This window comes from Scomber japonicus, chromosome 15, assembly GCF_027409825.1.
Source record: "Scomber japonicus isolate fScoJap1 chromosome 15, fScoJap1.pri, whole genome shotgun sequence".
Classification (NCBI taxonomy): domain Eukaryota; kingdom Metazoa; phylum Chordata; class Actinopteri; order Scombriformes; family Scombridae; genus Scomber; species Scomber japonicus.
The window spans coordinates 17596127-17620165 of NC_070592.1; the positions used below are offsets into that span (position 1 = coordinate 17596127).

Sequence of the window (24039 nt, forward strand, 5' to 3'; positions counted from 1 at the left end):
CTGTCCAGTGTAAACATGTATCAGTTTACAGCCTGCCCTGGTTCAACTTTAACCTGTCACATTTACAACAGTTTTCATACACACAGTTAACATTTTTTATGTCTCACTTTTGATTTTATATGATAAAGTATCAATAATTATGATTTAATAGAATAACGCTGACAAAGAACCTCTCTGTTGATAATAATTCTGTAATTTACTCAAGTAAAACATTGAATGCAGGATGTTTACTTCGGTATTCCAACTTTTACTTAAAGTGATGTATCTGAGAACTTTTTCAACCACTGATAACCAGCATAGCCAACATGGTGGTAAAGGACAGCCCTGTCTCTAACTCCTGAATAAAATATAACAGGAAGATGCAATTTATTTGGTATTTATCACACAACAGGCTATTTAGTCTTTTCTCTTCATATAATATGTTATACATATATCTCCACAGCTCCTATCTTTACCTTTATTTGTAATTTAAGTCTTGTTTTGAATAGTATATAGTAGTGACATTGCATTTTGTTTAACTTCACAATCAATCCATAGACCATATACAGTATGTACACTACATAAGCTATTGCATCATTACAAGCCAAGCCAAGAAATACTGTCTGTTTTATTGGTATCAACAAAATCATAATATTGGTGCACTTAGTGCTTCCATACATTATGTATTATCACTGATGGGTGAGTGGTTATGGTTAAATTTCATTGAAAAATCAAACTAGACAATAAAAATATGCAATTTGTACCTAAAATAAAAGTGACACTCACATCTTTGTAATGAAGAATACAAAACAAAACAAAACCTTAATACACTTTGGGTTCCCAAGATTAATGTTGGCAGGGCTTTTCAAACTGTTACTCTTATGTTGTCGAGGTTATATCATTTGACTGCCTTTCTCTTCCAGTTTATTAGCGCAGTGGTGGAAGAAGTAACTTGAGTAAAACATAGCAATTGAAAATACCACTTAAGTAAAAATAACCAGTGGCAAAATGTATTTAGTATCAGAAGTACTCATATTATACTCTTTATATTGTGTGTTCTATGTTATTAATGTTGTGCTGGTACGATGACATGTCTTATTATTATTCTATTGCAGATATATTGCTTCTGTATGTGTTACTACTAATATACTAATATATATTATCATTGTTATTGGGTATTGATGTGTAAGCAGCATTTTGCAGTTGGTTGCTTTGTGTAAAGTAACTAGAATCTGCAAAGTTATCAAAAAAATGCAGTGGAATAAAATGGTGTATCTACATAATATACATCACGTACATCTTATCTTTTCAAAATAAGATGAGATAAGATGTACCTTTATTGATCCCCTGTAGGGAAAATTCTATTTGACAAGATGAAAGAAAGACATTTCCATGAATACCTATACATCAAAAATTAAATAAAAAATAAAATAGGAGTAATATACAATATAAAACAAACAAGCTACATACACACATACAGTATCTGTTTGTATACATGTGCAATACCTGTGGTAGTGACTGTTTACATGTGAGTGGTGTATGGTCTAGAGTCTCAATAATAATAATAATAATAATCAATAATGAACAGGATAAAGTAGTATGGAATGGAAGTACATATTTGTAAACACATCTTGAGTAAATGTACTTAGCTTTGATTCAGCAGCAAGAGATAATCTGTTGTGTCCTCTTCAATGTTGACATCAATTATTGTAGTGGAAAAAGGAAATTGGGTAACACTTTTTATGACACCCATGTCTAGAATGCAGTATAAGCATAATGTGTGGCAATTTGCTTATAGCACTGTATAATTGTAGTTATAAATAATCATAACACATTATAAAGCATTTAAATAACATATACGGTCAAGTATAATACTTCATAATTGCTGGTCACTCACTGGCATTTTTTTGTAAAGATTGCATTTTATAATTCTTATAGTTGTAATACATTACAATCATTTTATAATGCATTAGGCACTATTGTAATGCATTATAACGTGATTATAAATGACTGTTAGAGGTCATTTGGTGATTTAAGTGAAGTAATAAAATTCTTGAGGTAAGGGTAGATGTAATACATTACATTACAAATGTAGTAATGTTTCCCCCAAAAAACTTAGTCAATAGACTCAGTTGACTCAAATTATTGATAAATACCTGAAACAATCTTTATCCTTTTCTGTTTTTTTATGTAAATATTGATCAATCATTCCTTAAAAGAACTTTATACATTATAAAATGATTTATAATGCATAATATTATATAATGCATGCATGAAAATTATAATACACCGTGATCTTAAAAAAAAAAAGGTAATTGGGTGACTGGTAATTATGAAGTCTTATAATACTTGACCTTCTAAGTCATTATAAAATGCTTTATAATGTGTTATGATTATTGTTATAAAGAATTATTAATATGTATGAATGCTCATAGCTGTAATGACACGCCTTATAAGTATGCTTACAATGTATTATAAACACGGGCTTGGCAGAAAGTGTTACTGGAAATTGAACAGAGGTGAACTGGGAATACAGAGCAGAGACAGACAGGGACAGAGAGAAGAGGAGTGCGCTGTTCGGAGGGGTGGCTCTCGTGCATTCCTCTCGCGCGCGTTCGTTCGCTCGTGTGTGTGTGTGTGTGTCGGCGCGTGGCTCCGGGTTCAGAGCTTTCGGCCCTCCTCTTCCCTCCCAGCTCCTCCTGCTCCGACAGAGACAGGCAAAAGGCGGAGGAGGAGCAACGGACCTCACAATCAACAGACATCGTTACAGTAGGACCCGTCGGTCGGTAGGCTACACCGGCAGAAGCTTGCACGGCGGGAGAAAGACATCACCTCACGGTAAGCTAACGTGACGGCCGCCCTCCTCACGGTGACCGTTATTTCTTCTGTCCTTCTCTAACGGCTGCTGTTGCTCGGTAACGTCGATGTCTTTTTCTGTTGATTTTCATCATCGCCGCTCCTCTTGCTAGGACTTTTACCATATCAATCACACCGTATAATGACTTGTAGCGATTTTAAAAAAATAATAAAATAAATGAGCTAATATTTATAATTTAGCTTGAACTCCTCGGTGAAAACGGTTAATTTAAGCTATCTAACTAGCTCTCAGTCAATCTGAAGCGATACAGATGAATGATAAGTGTCATTTACGGGCCGGGAAATGTTTTCGATGTATTTATATTTTTAGCTTTTCGTGTTTATCGTCACTTGGATAAAAATGTCTAGGTTATGAATTTAGCAGCTGCTTCTCACTTTGTGTTCCTGACTGCTGTGTTTTGAGTGTATAAATGTGACTTATAAAGGCGATTTAAGTTGCCTATTCTCAGACCGAAAGAAAAAGTCCCTTTCTTTATAGCTAACTATAATATTGAAACCATATGAGGTGCTCTTGTTGTGTATCTTTTCGTCCGCTACCCCTCCGCTCTCCACATGCAGCTGACAGCACGGTGAAGTCCCGGAGCAGGAGGTCCACTCCCTGCCCCGGTGTAAAAATAGCCCGGTGTGTCAGCTTAGCATGGGTCACGGTAATGCGACACACACACACACACACACACACACACACACACACACACACACACACACACAGTACCCACAGGCTGTCTTTGCATTCACCCATCCAAGATCGAGAGCCCCCGAAAGTCCCCGAGTCCCGAAAGTAGACCACACATGCCCGATGGAGCATCGTTATAGGTCTGTCTTTTTATGTGGGCCAAACCAAACAGGATGCCTCAAAGTTGTGCAAGGAGATGACATGACACCTGTTTGTTTCAGCCTACTTGCCGCATCCTTATTTTAAACATGAGAGCCCCTGCGACACAGTCAAGGTGCCATTCATTTTTAGACAGAGAGCGACGAAGGAGCGACGGAGCATCATTTTGAGTGGAGTAGCCCTTTAATATTAGCACTCGCCACTCTATTGTGTTGTACACGGTTGTACATCTACATTATGTGTGCAGCCCCCCTCCTCCTCCTCCTCCTCCTCCCTCCGTCTCTTCAGCTGCAGAGCAACACAGCTGTCGCACCCACAAGTCACTTTGGTAAAGAGCTGCTGTGGCTGGCCAGGTGCTGATGACTCAAAGGACGATGTAACCTAAATTTCACGTGTGTAGCCTACTTTCAGAAGCCGAAAGTGAAGGGTGAAGTGACTTACAGTGTGTGTGTCCTCGTTTATTTAAGTTAGATATGCAGCAGCAGTGAGAGAGTGAGATAGATAGATAGATAGAGAGAGAGAGAGAGAGAGAGAGAAAAGAAAAACCTGCAGGAATGAAAGGATTACACTTCAAATATACATGGTGCAGGCACACAATAAGCCACTAGATAGATAGATAGATAGATAGTGATAAAAAAAATCTAAACATCTCATATATTCTAAGAGAGTAAAAGAAGGCAGCCCAATTACAGGCTCAGGGGGTAAAGCCTGTGCATATTTTGAATAAACAAAGCACAGGCGTCTCTCTTTTTTCTTTCTGCCTCCAAATTCTTAATAATCATTTTAAAGAAGAGAGACCTGCTCTCTGGTTCTCCTCCGTCTCTCGATGAATCTTGTTCCTAATGAGCTCCCCGAGTTGAGAGAGAAAACATGAAATCCCTTTTTTGTTTTTTATGTTTTTTATAATCAGCTGCATCCTTAAGAGACAAAACACAAACAGCAGCTTCTGTGACCACAGGCAGTTATGTCTGCTAAAAGAGATTTTTTTTTTAATTTAGAGAGAGAGAGAGATGGAGAGGTGATATGAAAAGAAAAGTGAGTATAATATCTCCAGAGATGATACAGTGTACAGATACATGTCTACCAGTGTAGGAGGCAGTGATAATAAATCTGAGCATACAAGGTGCAGCAGTGTCTCTCAGACGGTGGCGGACCTAATCGAGCCAGAAACCGCTGATAATTATAGCTGTGCTATTCAAAGATAGATTTTTCATTGGGCTTAATTACACCAACAGGATTGCAGTGGGCTTAAAGACTTAATATAACTTTGTTCAGCTGACAATGACCATCTAAAGTAGCTTTTGGACGTCTTCCCACCGGCCTGTCTGTGTGTCCGTGTAGATGAGCCAGGCAGCTTTTGGCCGGAGAAGAAAGGCGTCCTGGTGAGTAAGTGGCTCCGAGGCTGGAGGCTTCGGGGAGAGCAGCAGATGGATGATGATGTAGCGGGTACTGGCGCTCCCTGTCTCCCGCCGCCATCCGTCACGCGCTAATGATCATGTCACACCTTCTCCCCGGGCGGCCGGCCGCTTCTGCAGCGCTCAGCTCAAAAACTGGTTGCTCCACTCAAATCCCTCTCTCTCCCCTTCTCTCTCTCTCCGCGGCCCCCGGCTGAAAAGCCCGGAGACAGACTGCGCTGCGAGCCTCTCCATCACTAATTCTCCGCTCCTCTCTTCCTCCATCTCCTTCCCTCGCCCCCTCTTCACCTTTAAAGTCCCCGCAGACTGTTTCCTCATCTCTCTTCATCCCCTTGCTTCCCTCGCCTCCCATTCATCTTGTTTCCTCTGTAGTGCATCTGCTCCATATTCTTTTACCCCTCTCTCTGTCTTCTTATGTCATGTTCCTCCTCTCCTCTCCTCTCCTCTCCTCTCCTCTCCTCTCTAGATTCTCGGATATAACACAACACAGCAACATTTCTCTCTTTTACCCAGTTTCTCTAATTTTCTCTAATTGTGAAGATGTGTTGTTTTTTTCTCCTCACCCCTCCCCCACAGTGAGGTCTGAGGTCAGGGTCGGTACAGTGCAGCGTTCCTGGAGCTGCTCTGTTTGGCCGAAGGACACCTTGTTCCCAACTTTCCACCAACACATAACAGAGTTTATCAAGTTATTATGCCCTTTAACGTATTTATGTGTCTCCTGACTGTTATAGCAGATCGCTTGCAGCATCTGTCAAACTCTAACAGAGCTTTTCTTTATGTTTCAAATGTTATAAAATGGTGAAAAAACGTATGAATTAATTTTTTTCCCAAACAAAGATATTCTGTTCACTATTATTTAAGATAAAAGAAAAGCAGCAAAGTCTCATATTTGAGATGCTGAAGCCAGGTAATTTTTTATGCTTGAAAAATGACTCAATCAGAATCATTTCGGATGCATTTTCTGTCCATCGGCTCAGACACAGATTAATCTGCCGTCGTTGCATGTCTAATTAACAGAATCGCACCTTTTCAATGCATAATGAGCAGCATCCCCCTCCCCATCCCTCCCTATATCACAAAACCAATTTCCCCTGAAAATCCCTCGTGTGTAGAATCAGTTGTTTTCAGCACATACACGTGCATATCAATAAAATACATTCATGGTTATCATAAATTAATTATTAATTTATTAAAGTGTATCACAGTAGTTTTAAAAATGATATTCTCTTTATAAAACTGATTTCAGACGTCTCTCCGCTGTGTTTTATTCTCCGTGTAGCGTCTCTGCTGTCATGTTTTGTGTTGCATCAAGGTTGTATGGCAGGTAAACACCGCTTTGGTTACACATGGAGTGACAAGGGTCTTTTTTTTTTTCCTTTTTTCTGCTATTATCTTCTCCAGTCGGGTGTTAAATAACCATGTTATGGGACTCGGCATCCTCTGAGCTCGTTATTCTGTCCCGGGCGGTACACGAATAAGTGTCCCCTTGAGCTCTGTGTTACAGTGGAATGTGTCCCCGCTGAATGCAGTTGGCCGTTTGGAAAGGATGCTGGAATGCCACTTCCTCTTTTATGTGTGTGTGTGTGTGTGCGTGTGTATACGTGTGTGTATCTCTTTGGTCTCGGCAATATTCTCACCACTGGGATCAGAGACTCAGCTTGGCATTCTGGGAATATCAGTGATGGCGGATCGGATGATGCTCCCTCCACAGCTGCTGTTTCTAAGAAAAGCTCGATGACACGCTCGAACACGCACACAGACGCAAACACACACACACCGTGTGTTTTTTCACACAAACTACACACATGTAAACACACCAGCAAATGCCACATCCAAGCAGAGGCCTATATGTTACCGTCACAGATGCGCAGGCACTGTTACAGTAATACACTTCAAGCAGCAAGTAGCTGTCAAGCCGGGAGAGCATTTGGGGAGCCTAGACAGAAGTTAATACACACACACACACACACACACACACACAGACACAAGCTTAGCTACTTGATGTCATTTCCAGCAGCTATGCTTTTATGGCAACTATTTGATATGAGAGTGTGTGTGTGTGTGTGTGTGTGTGTGTGTGTGTAACAGTGTAGCTGTGTTTTTGTTGTTGTACGATGACCACTAACACATTCTTTCTTCCTCTCCTCTGTTTTTCGATCTCTTCAGGCTATTTTTCATTGACCAGTGAAGAGCCGGCAGATAGAGGAACTGTAGACAAGGCGAGCACGGGGAGAGAGGATAATTGCATTTCAGGCTGCCCTGTGGGAACATGGGATATATGACCTCATCATTCACCTGTGAGGCTCTCCAGTAAACAACTCCAGATAGGTGGGAACAGTGTACACACACACACACACACTGACGCATGCAAAACTTATCTCTGGCAAATACACAAATGCAGGCGTAATTCGGGTAAAGCCTGAGAGTCCATGTCATGTGTCGTTTCAGAAGGATGACGGAAGTGGTCGTAGGGAGTGTGGATGTCCTCCTAGAACCCTGCCATTTGCCATCGTCATGTGACGTCAACAGCTGCTCCTCCCCTCCACTGTGTCTCTCCCTCTGCGGCGATCTGAAGGAGGATGACTGTAAGAAGCTGGAGCAGCAGGTAAGTGACAGCAAACACAGCAATAATTCTATGCACCACATTCAAATTATGCAACCCCCTACCCCCCTCATCCAACCACCCACCCACCTGCCTCTTCCACCACTGCTCACATGAATTGTGTTGTTGCTTGCAGAAACACTGTAACCAGATGCAACCAAAGAAAAAAGTTAAGGTAAGCTAAAGTAGTTCTGCCGCACATTATTTATTCTTGAAATATTGATTGCATTACACTCTATGAATTTGTGACATTACTTATGTGTGTGGGTGTGGGTGTGTATTTCAGCCCAAAGGAAAGTTGGTGCGCAGTATGGCTGTCTGCGAGGACACCTGCCCACATGAAGACATCCAGGTAATAGCACATGATCCTCATTGTCATTATCATCATCATCATCATCATAATCATCATAATCGTACTGAAATTTCTCTTCTTTATCTTCAGGCATCTCCAGACACAAACCTCTCATCTAGCTGCCATGACAACGACAGAACTTCCTGTAAGGAAGATGAGCAGGAGAAGAGCACGGATCCAAAGAAACATGCACTGTCCAAAGGTGTGTGTGTGTGTGTGTGTGTGTGTGTGTGTGTTTGTGTGTGTGTGTGTGTGTGTGTGTGTGTGTGTGTGAGGCTGATATCTCATAAAAGAGAAAACAGGGGAAGCAAATGAAATGTAATAAAATGAGATTCAGTGCCACTATTTAGATGCAGTTCTCCTGGGGTGTTTAATATTGCAGTGTTGCTTTTATGTTTTTTTATTGTCTCGTAACACACCCTGCCTTGCCTGCCTGTGTCGCTCTCAGAGTCCAGCGTGGAGTACACTGACTCCACCGGCATAGATCTGCACCAGTTCATCGTCGACACCCTCAACAGCAACCCCAGAGACCGCATGATGCTGCTCAAACTGGAGCAGGATATGATCGACTTCATCACCAGCAATAGGTCTGCATGCTGCTTGTGTGCTAAGCAGTACATTACCCCGGGTCCTTGTTGATCTACCTGTTTGTGTTTGAACATGCTGTAAATGAGGAAATATAAACTAGCATGCACGCTAACTCCTATTAAAGGTTAAATATAGTTTTTTTAAAATAGTTTATCATATGCTTACAGCTCATATATTACAGTTCTGTCTATACAGCTTATCGTAGCGTGGTGCCTTTGAATATATTGAGACAGTTCTGTTAGTGTAGGAGTGTTTGGACCACAGGGGGTGAAATTGGACTTTAGCCAAAAAAAACACAAGCATTCTCAATCTAACTCCTTCTCTCTCCCTCGTTCTGTTTGTCTTTCTTCCCTTTTCCATGCTTCTCTGTGTCCACTTTCCATTCCTGCGCCTCGTCCCTCCCCCCACGCCATTCTCTGTTTTTGCTTCCCCAGTCCCTTTAAGAAGTTCCCTCACATGTCATCCTACCACCGTATGTTGGTCCATCGGGTGGCAGCCTACTTTGGCATGGAGCACAATGTAGACCAGACAGGAAAGTCTGTCATCATCAACAGGACCAGTAGCACACGCATGTAAGTGCACGATCCGTCTGTGAGTGTGAGTGAATCTTTGCTTTTTTAGCATTGACGCAGGACTAACAGAGCACGTGTCTGTCCTTAAGACCAGAGCAGCGTTTTCTGGATCAGGTGCACAAGGACAAGACAGAAGAGATCCACCGATGGAAAATTATTTTGAAGCGAGACAGCAGCCTAGATGACCAGGTCTGTCTGCCCTCCCGTCCCTATAGCTGCCTGTCCCTCTGGAATTTTCTCTATAATTGACATCGATCGTTTCCTATCAGCGTTTTAACCTATTTTCGCTTCCCTGCCTGCAGAACCGACTCCACCCGTTACAGGAGAAACAAAGCAAGTCAATGGAAGAGAAAGAGGAGGAGTACCAAAGAGTACGAGATCGAATCTTCAACCAAGAGGTGAGACAGAGGGAGAGGAAGACAGGCAGACATGACATACAGACAGAAAGGACATGCACTAATTTCTCTGATGTACTTTTGCAGCCACTCTGCACCCAGGAGAGCACCCACGCAGAAACCAGGTAACCTTGCCTGCAGTGCCTTCCCTCTATGTGCTTTTTCAGCTTATTATATTTAGATTAGAACATTAATATATGTCTGTGTGTGTGTGCCGCATGCAGGACTGTGGACAATCCATATGCTGAGACCCAGAGGAGACGGCAGCTCTTCAGGTAGACCTGCACAGATGCATACTCATTTATCATCTTAATCTGGTCAGCCTGGCTGCCACTGAGCTCTTCAGAGTCTGCGGCAGACCTACTTTTGGTCTTTTCTTGTCAGCAATTTTGCACATGCTAGCTGAAAATAATTAAAGGGTGTCTTCATTGATAAATTCTGTCAGTGAATGTGGAATGAAACCACCAATCTGTCATTACGTGCGGCATATCAGCAGGTGCTGTTGCCACTTTTGTAACCCATCCACATGAATGGCATGCCTCTCACCCAGTAATAAGGTTGTAGATAATTCTGGATGTGCCTCACAGGGGGAGTCGTGACAGCTCAGGCTCCAGCTGGACAGGCAGCAGCAGGCAGAGTAGCACAGAGACAGACTGTCGCTACAGCAACGACCCCCGACCTTGGAGCAGCACCGACTCCTCCGATTCCTCCTACCAGTGGACGAATCCCGCCCCTAAACCCCTCCAATCTGTCAACCACAGCTGGGATGCACGAGCTACAGGTGTGTTAGAATAACACTTACTGGCTTTTTTTGACACTCTTTGTGTGTGTGTGTGTGTGTGTGGTCACACTTCCAAGGTGTAAAATCAGTCATCGAGGGTGAAACTTACCTCGCTCTTCTCCACCTGTGTGAAAGCAAACTTATTTGCACACTTCATCACCAGCAGCACTTGGGGGAAAAACGCTGTTTATAAATGATGTCTGTTCTTTATTCAGCAGCATCTAATTAACTAAAAGCAGTAGAAATTCTGCTGGCGTGAAAATGAAACTCGATCCATAAATCTTCACACCAGAGCTGTAAATTTTCACACAACACCTCCGGTCTTCACATATTCAGGAAGAAAAATCTGTAATCGCAGGGAATGCGCCGAGGGGCTGCAGGCAGTATGTTTTTAGCACAGGCAGAGGTGAAGAGTGGAGTTTTTTTTTATCAGACAGAGATGTTGAAATGTGAATTTGTTATGTGTGATGTAACGCTCTCTTTGCCTCCTCTTCTCTTCACTTTCTTTTTTCTCTCAGGCTCCATCTCTCTTTTTAGAGTGTCATCCACTTGTCCCCACCCGTCCTCTCCTCCCATCATTGAAGAGCCTGCTCCAAACCCAGCTTACATCATGGAGAATGGGATCCCACCCGGAAGTATACTGATGAACCCACATACTGGTACATAACCCACACACACACACACACACCCGCACACACACCCCAGTGTGATTTTAGTACACAAAATCATTTATCATAACTTAAATTCATCTTTGACCTCTCAGGACAGCCTTTCCTAAACCCTGATGGAACCCCGGCTGTATACAACCCTCCGGACAGTCAGCAGCCAATCAGAAGCCAGTCTCAGCTGCAAGGCGCTTCCTCTCAGCAGCAGCAACAGCAGCAGCAGGTAGCACGAATACACTCACACACACATAGTACGAAATGTCCACACTGACTGACGCACATAAACATCATTGTTTCTGTCCTTATATCTGTGTCCATATGTGTGTCTCTCTCAGGTGCTTCAGTACTCGTCTGTCTCTTACTCTGCTCCACAGATGATCCCTGTCACTCCCTCACAGCCATACACCACAGTATGTATCACTGTACAGCTGCACTGCTGTGTGTCCACACTCTGTTTATGTGTGTGTGTGTTGACCCCCTTTTTCTCTTGACCAGCAGATTGAAGACCTCTCCTCGCAGTTCGCTCATGTGACCGTGAGCTGTCAATCACCGGCAGAAGCCCCACCCATCTACCCTCCCAGTCAGGGTTACATCTATGCAGCTCCTCCTCCCCCTCCCAACCCCTCCAGCTACTGCCAGCCTTCACCTCAGGTACATACACACTCACTTTTCTAAATTTTCTTGTCCCTTTGTTCTCATTGTGGTCATGTGTGGAATATTGCTGTTTGAGTAATGATATAAAGGCTGAAATGCTCAAGTCATTTATTTAATTCCTGCAATTTAAAAAGAAGAATTTGAGGAAAATAATAAAAATAAATATTTTCCTGTAGATGCCTGTGTATTACTACAGCCAGTACCCTACCTCAGCTCAGCACCCATGCAGGGCTGTCTCACCCAGCCAGCACATCCACAGCCAAGGAACACAACCAACAGGTACACATGTGTGCGTGTATGTGTATGTGTGTGTGTGTGTGTGTGTGTCAGACAGACGGACAGACTGTGGCAGTAGAAGAGGGGGCCGTTACACTGTCAGAGATGTAGTCTGAGGGTCTCACAGTGAACCGGTCTCTTTTCCTGCTGCTTCTATTCATCGCAGTGACAAAGAGCAAAAAGACACGTTTCAGGGTGAATACGGTCATGTATTAGAATTTATATTTCAACAAAACACATAATACTGTTGTATTTTGGGGTATGAAGAGAGTTTAATTTTGAATTTATAATAAACAATAAATAACCATTTGCTCTTTTTCTTCTGGATAACTGTGAATCATCTTGTTACTTAGAAACTGCAGTGATGAGACACACAGTTAATGATCTGTGTGTATGTGTGTGTGTGTCTGCAGCAGGTTATGCCCCTGCTGCAGGGGTCCAGCAGTCTTCCCACACCCAGGCCCAGACTGTGCTGGGGACCTACTCACCAATGGCTTCTCATCAGTGTAGCATGGTCCAGGTAAACACCGAGCACCCAAAGGTCTCATTGTGCGTCAGCCTCGAACGACTCTCAACCCCCAAAAGACGCGTTTATAGCAGTTCACAAAGTGCTTGTGACGGCAACTTTTAAACTCCAAACTTTTGTCTCTGCAGGGAGGCGTTTCAGTGTCCTATCCCCAAAGTAAACTTGTGAGCGGAGTCGGCGGGGAGGTGGGTTACTGTTGTGTGGCACCCCCGCCCTCCCACCATGGCAGCTGCCATCCTCCCAGCTGCAGCAACCTCAACGCCCCAGCCTGGAACGCACAGTACTGACGATGCACCGAGCCTCCTCAGTGGATGGAGTGATGATGATGATGATGATACTTTTGGTTCCTGCGTGAACTCACATGCACATACACACATAACACACACCTTTTTTTTCACACTCTCACCCCATCCTCACCTACACCTGCCTTCCTCATGACACCCACATGGTGCGTTCTCACACACAGACACACTCTCATATACATAAACATACCACTGTACCAAAGCTTAATAGTATGTATCAGAGCTGCTGTATTGAATGCATAATTTATATTCACAAATGGAGTTTTATATTGATATTAAATTATATATATTGTGTTTTAAGGAAATGCACTGTGTGAATAGAATAAAGTGCTGTGGCTAGACTGACGAGGTCACATTTCTGAATCATCTTGGCTCTTTGTTTTCCTCTAGTGTTGCTCTTTTCCCACATGATGACGACAATGGTTATAGATTCATACACCAGAGGAAAGGGAGGGGGATAAAGTGCACTTAATGAGGATATGTTTTCTTTTCACAGTGGTACAACATAAAAAAAAGGAACAGTCATGATTGGAGTGCTGTGGGAAAGCAGAGATTTGAGGTCATTTAAAGTACCACTGAGTACATAAATGGCAGATGAATGTCATTGTCTTAATAACTACTAGCAATAACATGGTTGAACATTACGAGCATTTAGTCTCAGGTATCTCAACATCATTAGGAGACATTGATGCTCACACAGATGGGGGTTTCTTTTTTAAAGATACAAGAAAAGATTCAACACTAAAAAAAAAAAATGTTTTGATTAATTTCTTTTTCTCTGGTGAGATGAAAATGGGGAACTTAAACCACAGGAGGGTTTCCACTATGACACTCTAGTGCCCCCTCGTGCTCAACAAGTCTCATTACAACTGTCCTTACACGTTCACGTCATTTAACCATTAGTTCATTTACCTGCAGCACTCCGCACCCAGTAATAAGCTTGACTGCAAGTAAAGGGAGTTTTCAGTATTGATAAATCTGCATATCTGAGTATTTTAACACTTGATAAATCAGTCAGAAAATACTGAAAAATGTGCATAGCATCAGCCTTTTTGTGTTTCATCCATAAAACACCTCAAGAATCCACAAAAGGCAGCAAATATTCACATTTCAGAAGATGCAATTAGTAAAATTTTCATATATTTGCTTTAAAATAATTAAATCCATTATTAAAATTGTTGCTGATTAATCTGCTGCTCACTGACTAGTAATAATTTTAGCTCTATTTTTACATCTATTCATTCGGCTGCCTTATTCACAGCAGATAATTTTGACTGGGAGGTGCTGTTAATAACAGTAACCATGGCTCTGCTGTATTCAAGGGCTCCAGATCATTCATGTTATTGATTACACCTGTGCTTTTTCCCCCCCTCATGTGACATGTCCAAATGTCCAGGAGAGAAATGTGTATTCAAATATCCAGATCAATATTCAGCTAAGTACAACTTTATGAATCTTTACACACATACAGAATCATCACATCGTATAAATTCCTCTCTTTTGGAAGCCAACCTTTCACAATGCTTCCAACATATCTACATCCATGCAATAATAACTGATAAGCTGATGTGTGTTATTATTCAGATGTTGGATCATTAGTTTTTTTACTGAAAGGGATTCATATTCTTTCTATTCCCCCCCCCCCCCGTCAGGTTCATTGAAACATATCCATCATCCACACAGGGCTTCAAAATTAATTTTAGATTTCATAACTGCGGCACTGAATGCATAATTTATACAGACCAACGGTTTCACAAAGCCTGCTCTATTTTTGTCCTTTTTCGACATTCAGACACACACGCGCGCACATACATACACGTACACACACATGCACGCGAGCAGCAGTGCAGGTTCCATGATCTTTAATAAAAGGCACATGTACAGCCATAGTGAGATGAGTGAGTCCACTGGCATAGAGACGAAGCATTAAAACACAGAAATACAGTAGAGGTCAGGAGGAGAGAGATCTATCTGCTTTACAGTAGAATCTACTTAAGTAACATCTTCTTCGTTCTTGTTCAAGTAAGTCTAACACTAATATGTCACTGTGGTAAGGTAAAACCCCCCTGTCCCCCACCCCTGTGTCTCACACACACACACACACACAGTCACACAGTCACACAGACATACTGTACACACATCTTCCAAGTCCTATCGCTCTAAAGCTGATCTTCCAGAAAAGTCTTCATCAAAGGGCCGCTGGGGCGTAGGACAGCTGACGAAGCGAGAGAATTAGCTTTTTGGGCCTGTGTTGCCTCCGAGTTCCTGTTTAAGTCCAGCAGTGCACACCAGTACCTCTTATACTGGAATACCCCCAGGTTTCCTGTGTGTCAGTTACTCCTGAAATGCACCAAATCCTTTTATTAATGTAAAAAAAGGATTCACCTGATTTAGATCATTTTGTATCAACAGTTTGGACTATTTAATAATATTATGAGGAGACTTTAGATTTGAATCATGTCAAAAAACCTCCTCAGTTTTTTTTCCATGATAGAAGAAAGCTATTAAGTGATAAAAGCAATAACATTTTAAAAGGAAATATAAAATAGCATATTTGAGCATGACTAAAACTAGAATAAAAGTGTTCAACCTTGATTTGAACACAGGAAAACAGATTAAATATTAATGAAAGACCTTCAGTGGTGACTAATTTCCCCCCCAAAATGTTTAAGTAATCACATCACCAAGAAGCAACGTCCACAGTGAACTCTGGGACTCTTGAGGTCCCTGAGGCAGCTCCCCGCTTGGCCCAGATTCTCATCCTGTATTTCTACTGTTGGTCACATGGGGACGTGTGCATGATAATCTCAGTTATGACCTGTTTACACACAAACACACACACACACACACATATACAGCCATTCACACGCTAAAACCCAACTAGAAGAAAAAAAAAAGTTCACAGGTACTTAAATCTTCAGGGTTAAGAGAAATAAAAATGGTATTAGTGTCGATGGTTAAATGTAACCACAGCTGAAGGAATAAGCTGAAGAACTAAAATATGCATGCAGCCAGGCCGTCTCTCCTCTGGTTGAAAGGTAAAAGAAGGGTCAGAGGTGGGGGATGCCGTCTTTGTTCTGTTATGGCAAAGTCTGAGATGCAGAATGGGCATATTTGCCAAAACAGACTGAAACTGATTGTTGAATAGAATCGGCGACAAAGTGTATACAAGGAGGGGAAAAGACACACACACACACACTTTTTTTAAATCACACACGCCCTCCGCATCCACTGACATGTCCAAAGAACAGCTCAGTAGAGTCAATCGCTCTATGTTCACATTATCACATGTCTTTGGGACATTTTGAACATGCAAGCAGAGTTCGGGCTGCGCTCTGGGGTCCGTTGCCTCTCTCTGTCTTACACACACATGTACACACACACACACGCAACAGACACACCCTGCAAATCCTGCTTTGGTCGGTGTGTGTGCGCGCTACCTTTGGCTGTGGGCGTCAGGGGTGAAAGGTCAGACATCCTGACCTCAGGGAGCCTCCACAGGTACACACCAACCATTTAAGAACCTCCTCCCCATCCATATCCATCCTCCTGCTCCCAACAACCCGCCCCCACCCCCACCGCCAACACCTGGGCCTTCGCAGGCTTCACCCCACCCCTTCATTCCATATCAATGCCCACCCATCTCCTTAGCAACTCACAGCTCCCCGAGCAAGGGGTCTCACTATCTTGTAAAAGGAGGTAAGTGTAATTAGTGGTGTGTGTATATGTATGTGTGTATATGTATGTGTGTGTGTGGAAGCGTGTGTAGGAAATGTACCCTGCGTGAATGTGTGTGTGTGTGTGTAGGTGTTAAGAGGTATCAGTGGTTCAGTGGTGTCTCTCTTTATTCTTCATCACTCCTTTCTTTCTGCCCCTCGCTTTCCATCACCCTTCCACCGTCTTCTTCTTCTTCTTTTTGTCGTCCTTTCCGTCTTCCTCCTTCCTTCCCTCACTCTTTATTTTTGGACTTGGAAGATGAACAGGCGCAGGTTGATGTTTTTGGCGGCCAGCAGTTTGTTGCACTCCACTGAATCGGAGATGGGCAGAGGGACGTAGTCTGTCTCGTTGGTGTCGTTGCTGAAGGAGTGGTGGTGGATGACCGGCTTGATACGGACGTCGTCGTACGGCCCCTTCAGCAACAGGAAGGAGCACTCCAGGGCCGAGTTCACCTGCAGACACGGACACATGTCAACATCCTGAATATCCTGGCTTTTAAAAGGCTAATGTCAATGTCAATATTTGAGAGTTTAACATAAACCAGATAAAAATATATTGCCTGATTTTTTTTTATACATAAGTTATGTGCCAAAGTCGGGTAATCATTTGTCATATCAAAGGTAAACGATGTATCAGCGTTAAATTATGTTTTGAGGCTCTGCAGGTTTCAGACTGTGCCATCACAACTTTACTGAACCCTGACAAATGACAAGAGTCTCTAAATCTGATCTAATGTACCTTTAAACTTCCTCTGAATCTCAACCAAGCAAATAGCAGACTTCAGAATGACACTACATGTCCTGCTGAAGGATCTGATGTTTCTGATCCTGATGTTTGAGGACTAAGCCACAGTGACACTTTTTTTTTGGGGGGGGGGGGGGGGGGGCTTTTTGGGGCTTTTTGCCTTTAATGTACAGGTTAGTAGAGAGAGACAGGAAACTGGAGGCAGAGAGGGGGGAATGACATGCAGCGAGGACTATAGCCTCAACACATGGGGCGGGTGCTCTACCCACTGAGCTATGCTCTACCTCAGCCACAGTGACACTTAACCAACAGGAAATGTAATGTAGTGTTGAGTCTATCTTGGTTTGTTCTGGTTTTAATTTCGTAATCCTGAACAGACGGTCTGTGAATTGCTTCAATCACCCTGCAACCTCTCTGGTCCATTTCAAAACTTCTCTGTTCAAACCACACAGATCTGGTGATGTGTGACATCATCTGCCCTGAAAACAAGCAGCCAGCTGCCCTTTCACACGTAGCACACAGTGGGAGATCTTACATGTCAAGACGCATTCTCACCTACTGGAAATACTTGTTTCGTTTAGGAAAGGGGGGCAGGAAACCAGGCATGATGCAAAAAGTATGTTGTTATGTAGTTCTACATTTTTAAGCTTTTATTGTACGAGAAATAACAGGAAGTCCTCTCTCCCATTACCACTCGCTTCACAGCGGGGTGTTCAGGCCAAGTCAGCAGACCTGCTACTATTTAATGTGTTAAACAGTCGCTGTGGATGAGAGGGGAGGTCACTGCTGGAAGTCAAAGACGTCATATTTAAGTTTATGTTCTGCTTGTTCAACCATTGTTTGACAATTTGCTCGTGAGTGCAACAAAATCCCTTCCTGCCGGATTTTGTTGCACTCACTGTAGCGAACAGTTGTCACTAGCTCGCTGTGAATTCCCTGGAAAATGTAACTGCTGTATTCACACATGGGTTAAATCGGACGTTTGCAGTGACACAAACAGCTCCTCCGCTAATGTCTGGAAAATGTCAGTGTTGCGGTGTATGTGTGTGAGGAGCTACAGACAGATGGAGCGGTGTGTGTACCTTGCTCTTGAGGATGAGCTGGAAGGAGAGGGTGCGCTTGCAGGACAGGTTGGGGTTGCGCTCAGAGTCGTTAACACGGGCCTTCAGCACCCATGTCTGGTTGAGGACAGTGAAGCGTGGCGTTTCATAGTACAGACGGGTGATGAAGTCATCAGTGCGGTACGGCCTGAACTGCACCTCTGGATGGACACATTGATGGCAGACAAAGTAGGAAGAGGGAGAAAGGCCACATGTAGAGACTAAATAACTAGAGTGATATAAAATAACATGATAACAATAACATGATACAAACAACATTAAGATATTTGTTTTTGGGCAGTCTCTCTTAAACCTGTATCTCTCATGCTTGTGTGTACCTGTAAACCCAATCTTCTCATAGCAGAGTAGGCTAAAGATGCTGTTGTAGAGCTGCATGTCTCTGCGGTGGCTCTGGTCCATCTCTCCCAGTATTCCCATCAGCTCTGTACCAGTCTTGGTGGGATGGGAGCACTCACTCTCATGTGCTGGCAGCTCGTGGAACGGTCCTTGCCAAGGGCAGCCAATCCTCTTGTACTTACACTGCGTCACCCTGGCAACATAATGGCAAGTGTGAGTTAAAAGACGTATAAATGAGATGCTTTACAGAGATGCTTAGTGGTGAACATTGGTTACTTGCAGTCAGTGGAAGGCACTAATGATATCTAAGGTACTAATTAACATAGGTTATGTCTAATTAATACTGCACTAATTATAAGTGTGTGCTGAGAGCAAAGTTCAGAAAGAAAGACATGGATTCAAATCAATTACATCTTTAACAGAGGTGCTTTTCAATGGATACCTGCTTTTACTTTCTTACAGTAAAAGTTCAGTATTAATGATGTGAAAGGTACTAGTTAGCCTCTATGGTGAACCATGGCCAATTAAAACCTCACTGACGTAATTCATCTTAAATGAACTGCAAAATTTTGTCTGACACACTATACAGAGCACTGGTTAGGGTTCAGCATTTTGCTTGAAAAATATTGTGTATCAGATCTCGATGGTTGTATTCCTGAGGATAACAACATCACAGCAGCAGCACATTTTTCTGTCTGGCCTGGCCAAAAACATGACTGCCATGACTGTTGTCATGGTAACACTAGTACAGGCACTGCTGTCCTAAGCAGGGTCACCTGTTGCTATAGCTACAACCCCAAAGGATTCAATGCATGCAAATTCAGCCAATGGGAACGTAATAAACATGCAGCAAACACACAGTCTGTAATCACATCAGATGTTTTTGTCCGCAGAACTCACAGGTCACATGCTCATCCATCTTCCCCAAATCAACCTTGTGTGACACTGTGCTGCTGAGTTACCACACACACTTATTTACACAACCATGTACATACAACGATCCTGTTGATTTATGCGTGTTTACAGTGTTCAAATAATTTGAATGAGCCTGAAAAAAATCTGATTAACATGTTTGTAGCTGTTTGATTTTGATAGTTTTCACACATTTATGGGATAACTAACTCAACATTGTGTGACTATAAGTATGGTACATTTACTATCTTACGACATGTTTTGCAGTACAGTGTGTGACTGTGTGTGGTGAATACCTGTCTTGGCATTCCTCTTTCTGGTGTCTCTCTAAGCTGGAGCGGGGGAACTGTTTTAGGCAGAAGGTGCATTCTGTCGGCAGCTCACTGACAGCCTTCTCCACTGCGAGGTTCCTGCAGCACAGGTTCTTGCTGATCTCACACCTACGCAAACAGAGAAAATAACAAATCAGACCTCGCTCCAGCAGTATGTATTAAATTTGTGATATATACAGTATGTGCATAAGAGTTTATGAACAATGTATAGCTTTGAATAGTTGTTCCAGTAATTATTTTGTTCAGTGTTGGGAGATATTTCAATACATACTGCAGAAACAGACCTTCAAAAAACAAAAAAATAAAAGTCAATTTAAGCTGTGCCCATGCATCAGTGACAAATGGAAAATATATATTGATGGTTATTGGTCACATCAAGTAAAAAGCTGCTTGTTATTTGAGACTACTGAATTAGACTAATAAAAAACCTGCAAATAACAGAGCCAGTCTTTCCTGCATAATGTTTGGACATGACAGGGATTTTTTTAATTCACTCCTCTGTCAATTCAAAGAATCATGTGCTATGGGTGTTAGCAATTAGCCAGCCTAGAGTTAACACTATATTTACATTTCTCCCCCTGTAAAAAATGGAAGTAAAGGCTCCCAGTCAATCAGATCATATGTTTTCTGATGCAGCAAGTGCTACGAGCATGGGTCAGACACTTTTCAACTTAAAATTTAACATTTATAATTCAGCCAAAAGTTTTAGCGCCCAAATTATTTATGTGGCTGCAAATACACTTGTGGAAACTCTAGCTATCACGACACACCAGTGGTGACCCCTAAAAATGTTTATCTAAACAATATATCAGATTTTGGTGTAGAAATAACCGATACACAATGATAAACCATCTGGTTACTACAATTAAACTAAAGCAACTAGCATCATCTAATCTGGACTACGCAGCTAGTTTGAATTTCTATGTAGACTCCTCAGTTTGTGCTTGTGTCTACAGTGAACCTGGTGTACCTGCAGTTGGGACATGTGGCCTGTTCCTCCTTGAGACGAGAATCAGCCAGGAGGTGGATAAAACAGCCTGCACACATCAGGTGCCCATTGGTACACTGTGGCAGAAAAAAAGTTAAAGGGACGATAAAACAAAGTGTAGTGGTAAATAGGAAACATTATTACTGAGGATGCTAAATGGGATGAGGCACAGGGAAGATAGCAAATATATCTAAACAGTGCAAGCTGGAAAGTCAGAAATTTTGAAAACCTTTGTCTTTGTCTTCTGACAAAAATGACAGCATAATTTGTTACAGGGGTTGTGGTAATATTTAAAACTATTAAACGGGACAGCTCAAAAACAGATATTTGAGGAAAATATTCTAGAAGAATTTGGGATTATTTTACTCAAATCAGTATATGGTGGAAAATGCCATTCAAATATTTGACTGAGGCTAAGCATAGTTGAGTAGAGTCTGTTTCATTTTTAGTTAAGTTATAACAATGGATTGGCTAAAGCTGCCCAACAACAACATGGCAAGTTTTCTAATTAAATAATGGCTGTTTTGTGGTATAAACTGGCCTGTTGTTATTTACTGGTTGTGCTTCTCTAAATCAAAGTGTATCTATCTATCTATATATATATGTTTGCATGTTAAGGGCAGAAGATTGTGTATGGAAAGAATGCCGACTTGTGTTTAAACTGTTAATAAACAATTAACTGCTGCTTTAAACATACAGTATGTGTTGCATGGTACAGCAGGGCTTGTAACTGTGTAAGACTAATGATTAATACAAAATGTGTTCCCTTGACATTGAAGAGAGCAGTTAGAGGCCATTGTGGAGAGCAGTGGGGGTGGGTTGAGGTGAAGGGCAAAGGAGAAATTTAAATGTAGGTTGTTGCTGACTTCTGTCTGTTTCACTTTTGAGTGTAGGGGGCAGGGGATGTGGCTTTTTGTTGAAGGATAATTCACAGTATAAATGCCATAAACTTGAGCCAACACAGCTGACCACTGGGCCTGGGTGTGTCTGGTCTCTCCACTCAGCCTCATGGCTCAGTTTCCAGCCTGGACACTTGGGCCCTGTGTTGGATCCAGTATCACTAAAAATAAATGGAGCTGGCCAACATATTCAACAGGTTGACTTGGAGATTAGGTGCTGGGACACACTGGGGATGTTCTAATATGATATGCAGCTGGTTTGCTGTTGTTTTGACGGGAGTTTTAGGGTTATGAGGGGAAGATTTGTGATTGACACCACGTTTACCTGATACACAGACGCCTTGGGTAAGTCTAGGCACACGGTGCAGCACAGCACTGAGTACAGTCTCTCCTCCAGCTTTCCTGACTCTCCCTCGGGGACTTTCATCCTCTTCTTGGGCGGCTCGTCTGGGTCAGGCTCGGGCCCTTCTCGCCGTATCCCGACCTCCTCCTGCATGGCTGCGACCCCGGCGACAGCCTCCGCCGCTGCCCCCACGGCTCCGACCCCCAGGCCGGCCGAGGAGGAGCCAGGGGCGGCCGCAACGCCCACGTCCCTCTCTTCCATTGAAGACATAGCGACAGGGCTGTCTAGATCTGAGATGTAGCTTTTTTATCCCTCCCTGCTGCGACCCGACTGAGCCCGAAATATTAGCGCAGGTTAGCTCGGGGCTAGCTTGTAACCTGTGTAGCTAGCGGTCAGCTGACAGCTAGGCTAGGCTAACACGACGGCGGCAGGCTGTCACACAGGAAAGCAGGATAACTTCTTATTATTAATGTCACCTTACACTCGCGAAACGGGTATTTAACAAGCCAATGGTTGTGTAATAACGAGCTCATGTGCAGAAGGTAGTTTATGACTATCGGCTAAGTTAAATTGAGACTAGTTGTTTAGTTGACTTACAGTGACGCTAGCAGACTGTGCGGCTAGCTCCGTTGACAGAGACTCAGCCGTCCTCTCTGCAGCCAGAACAAAAACAACTCAGGCGGCTCTCAGCTGGTGTTGTTGTGCTCTCTCTCTCTCACTCACTCTCTCTCTCTCTCTCTCGACGCCGTTATTTCGCAGTGACAGCAGATTAACACCGACGAGCACCGGCGGCGGCCCAGTTACCAGATGCTCGTCTAATGCAAGTCCCTGCTCCGGTACCGGCTGACTGTCGGTGGTATTATTACAGCCGCGGCTACAGACACTTCAGCTGGGACTCGTTTCTCTGGCTTACACAGCCATCTTTGTTTTTTTTTTGCTCTCTCTCCCCCCTCTGTCCGTCTCCCTAGACTCTCACCCTGTGCAGCCTTTACGACTCCGGGTCAAATTCTCAGGTGTTACTCAGGCAGCTTCTCGATCGTGGCTAATTACTATTTAAAAGTAAATAATGAGCGTCTCTCTGAGTGCCGGTGAGTACTTGAGCTCAGCCGTGACTTGGCTGACAGCGGACTGTTTTGTTGTGGCAGATGACTTGGGGTATTTAAAGAGTTTTGAACGGCGCATGCGTACTGAGCACCTGCGGGTCAGGGTATGGCAGGACTTGAAAGGTGACCAAAACCTGATATGCGACAAATTTAGGCCAGTCCACCAGAGGACGCATCCTTCATACGTGTGTAATGTTTATGAGCTACACATGTATAACACCTTTATTACACTAAATACACTTGAACGCCCTTTTTGTTTATCTTAGTGTGCTGACACAGTTGATGGTCCTGTGGCAGCTATCTATGATCAGTGTTATGGAGTAACTAGTTGCATTTCATTTAATTACAAAATAAATGTAACTGTCATCCGTTACAGTTACTTAGAAATAAAATGTGATTATATTACAGTTACTTATAAAGATGTTAATGATTACAAAGGGGGTTACATCTGAAGTAGGACCTCTGAGATTGTGCTTAGGGGGAGGGTTTTTTTTCCTATTTTTAAAAATATTTAACATGTCACTAAATACATATATTTTTAATCAATATATTTTTATATTTTGTAAATAAATAATGACACAGGCTTAAATAGTGTCACAGTACCAATTAAGCCCATGCCAGACTTGTGACTTTCTTCATAAAATATATTTATTTTAGGGTTAGGGTTAGGGTCCAAAATCTACATGAACTAATGAATACATTTTCAAATGAGAGATAAATCTTGCTTT

The 24039-nt window shown here is 42.7% G+C and overlaps 2 protein-coding genes across 2 annotated transcripts; one reads left to right on the forward strand and one right to left on the reverse strand.

Moving 5' to 3' along the window:
• Positions 1-2757: 2757 nt before the first annotated feature.
• Positions 2758-13182, forward strand: arpp21 (cAMP-regulated phosphoprotein, 21). Its single transcript, XM_053334873.1, has 20 exons — positions 2758-2817; positions 7270-7431; positions 7552-7708; positions 7842-7880; positions 7992-8057; positions 8148-8259; positions 8506-8644; positions 9080-9217; positions 9307-9406; positions 9520-9615; positions 9700-9737; positions 9837-9887; positions 10200-10393; positions 10912-11052; positions 11157-11281; positions 11394-11468; positions 11554-11709; positions 11889-11991; positions 12402-12508; positions 12643-13182. The coding sequence occupies exons 3-20, from the start codon at positions 7556-7558 to the stop codon at positions 12799-12801; spliced, it is 1992 nt and encodes a 663-aa protein (XP_053190848.1). The 5' UTR covers positions 2758-2817; positions 7270-7431; positions 7552-7555; the 3' UTR covers positions 12802-13182.
• Positions 13183-14246: 1064 nt separating this feature from the next.
• zftraf1 (zinc finger TRAF-type containing 1) lies at positions 14247-22934 on the reverse strand. The gene is made up of 6 exons (XM_053334889.1): positions 22191-22934; positions 20949-21043; positions 19943-20086; positions 18716-18927; positions 18360-18538; positions 14247-16985 (listed from the first exon to the last, which is right to left on the reverse strand). The coding sequence occupies exons 1-6, from the start codon at positions 22476-22478 to the stop codon at positions 16773-16775; spliced, it is 1131 nt and encodes a 376-aa protein (XP_053190864.1). The 5' UTR covers positions 22479-22934; the 3' UTR covers positions 14247-16772.
• Between the last annotated feature and the right edge of the window lie 1105 nt (positions 22935-24039).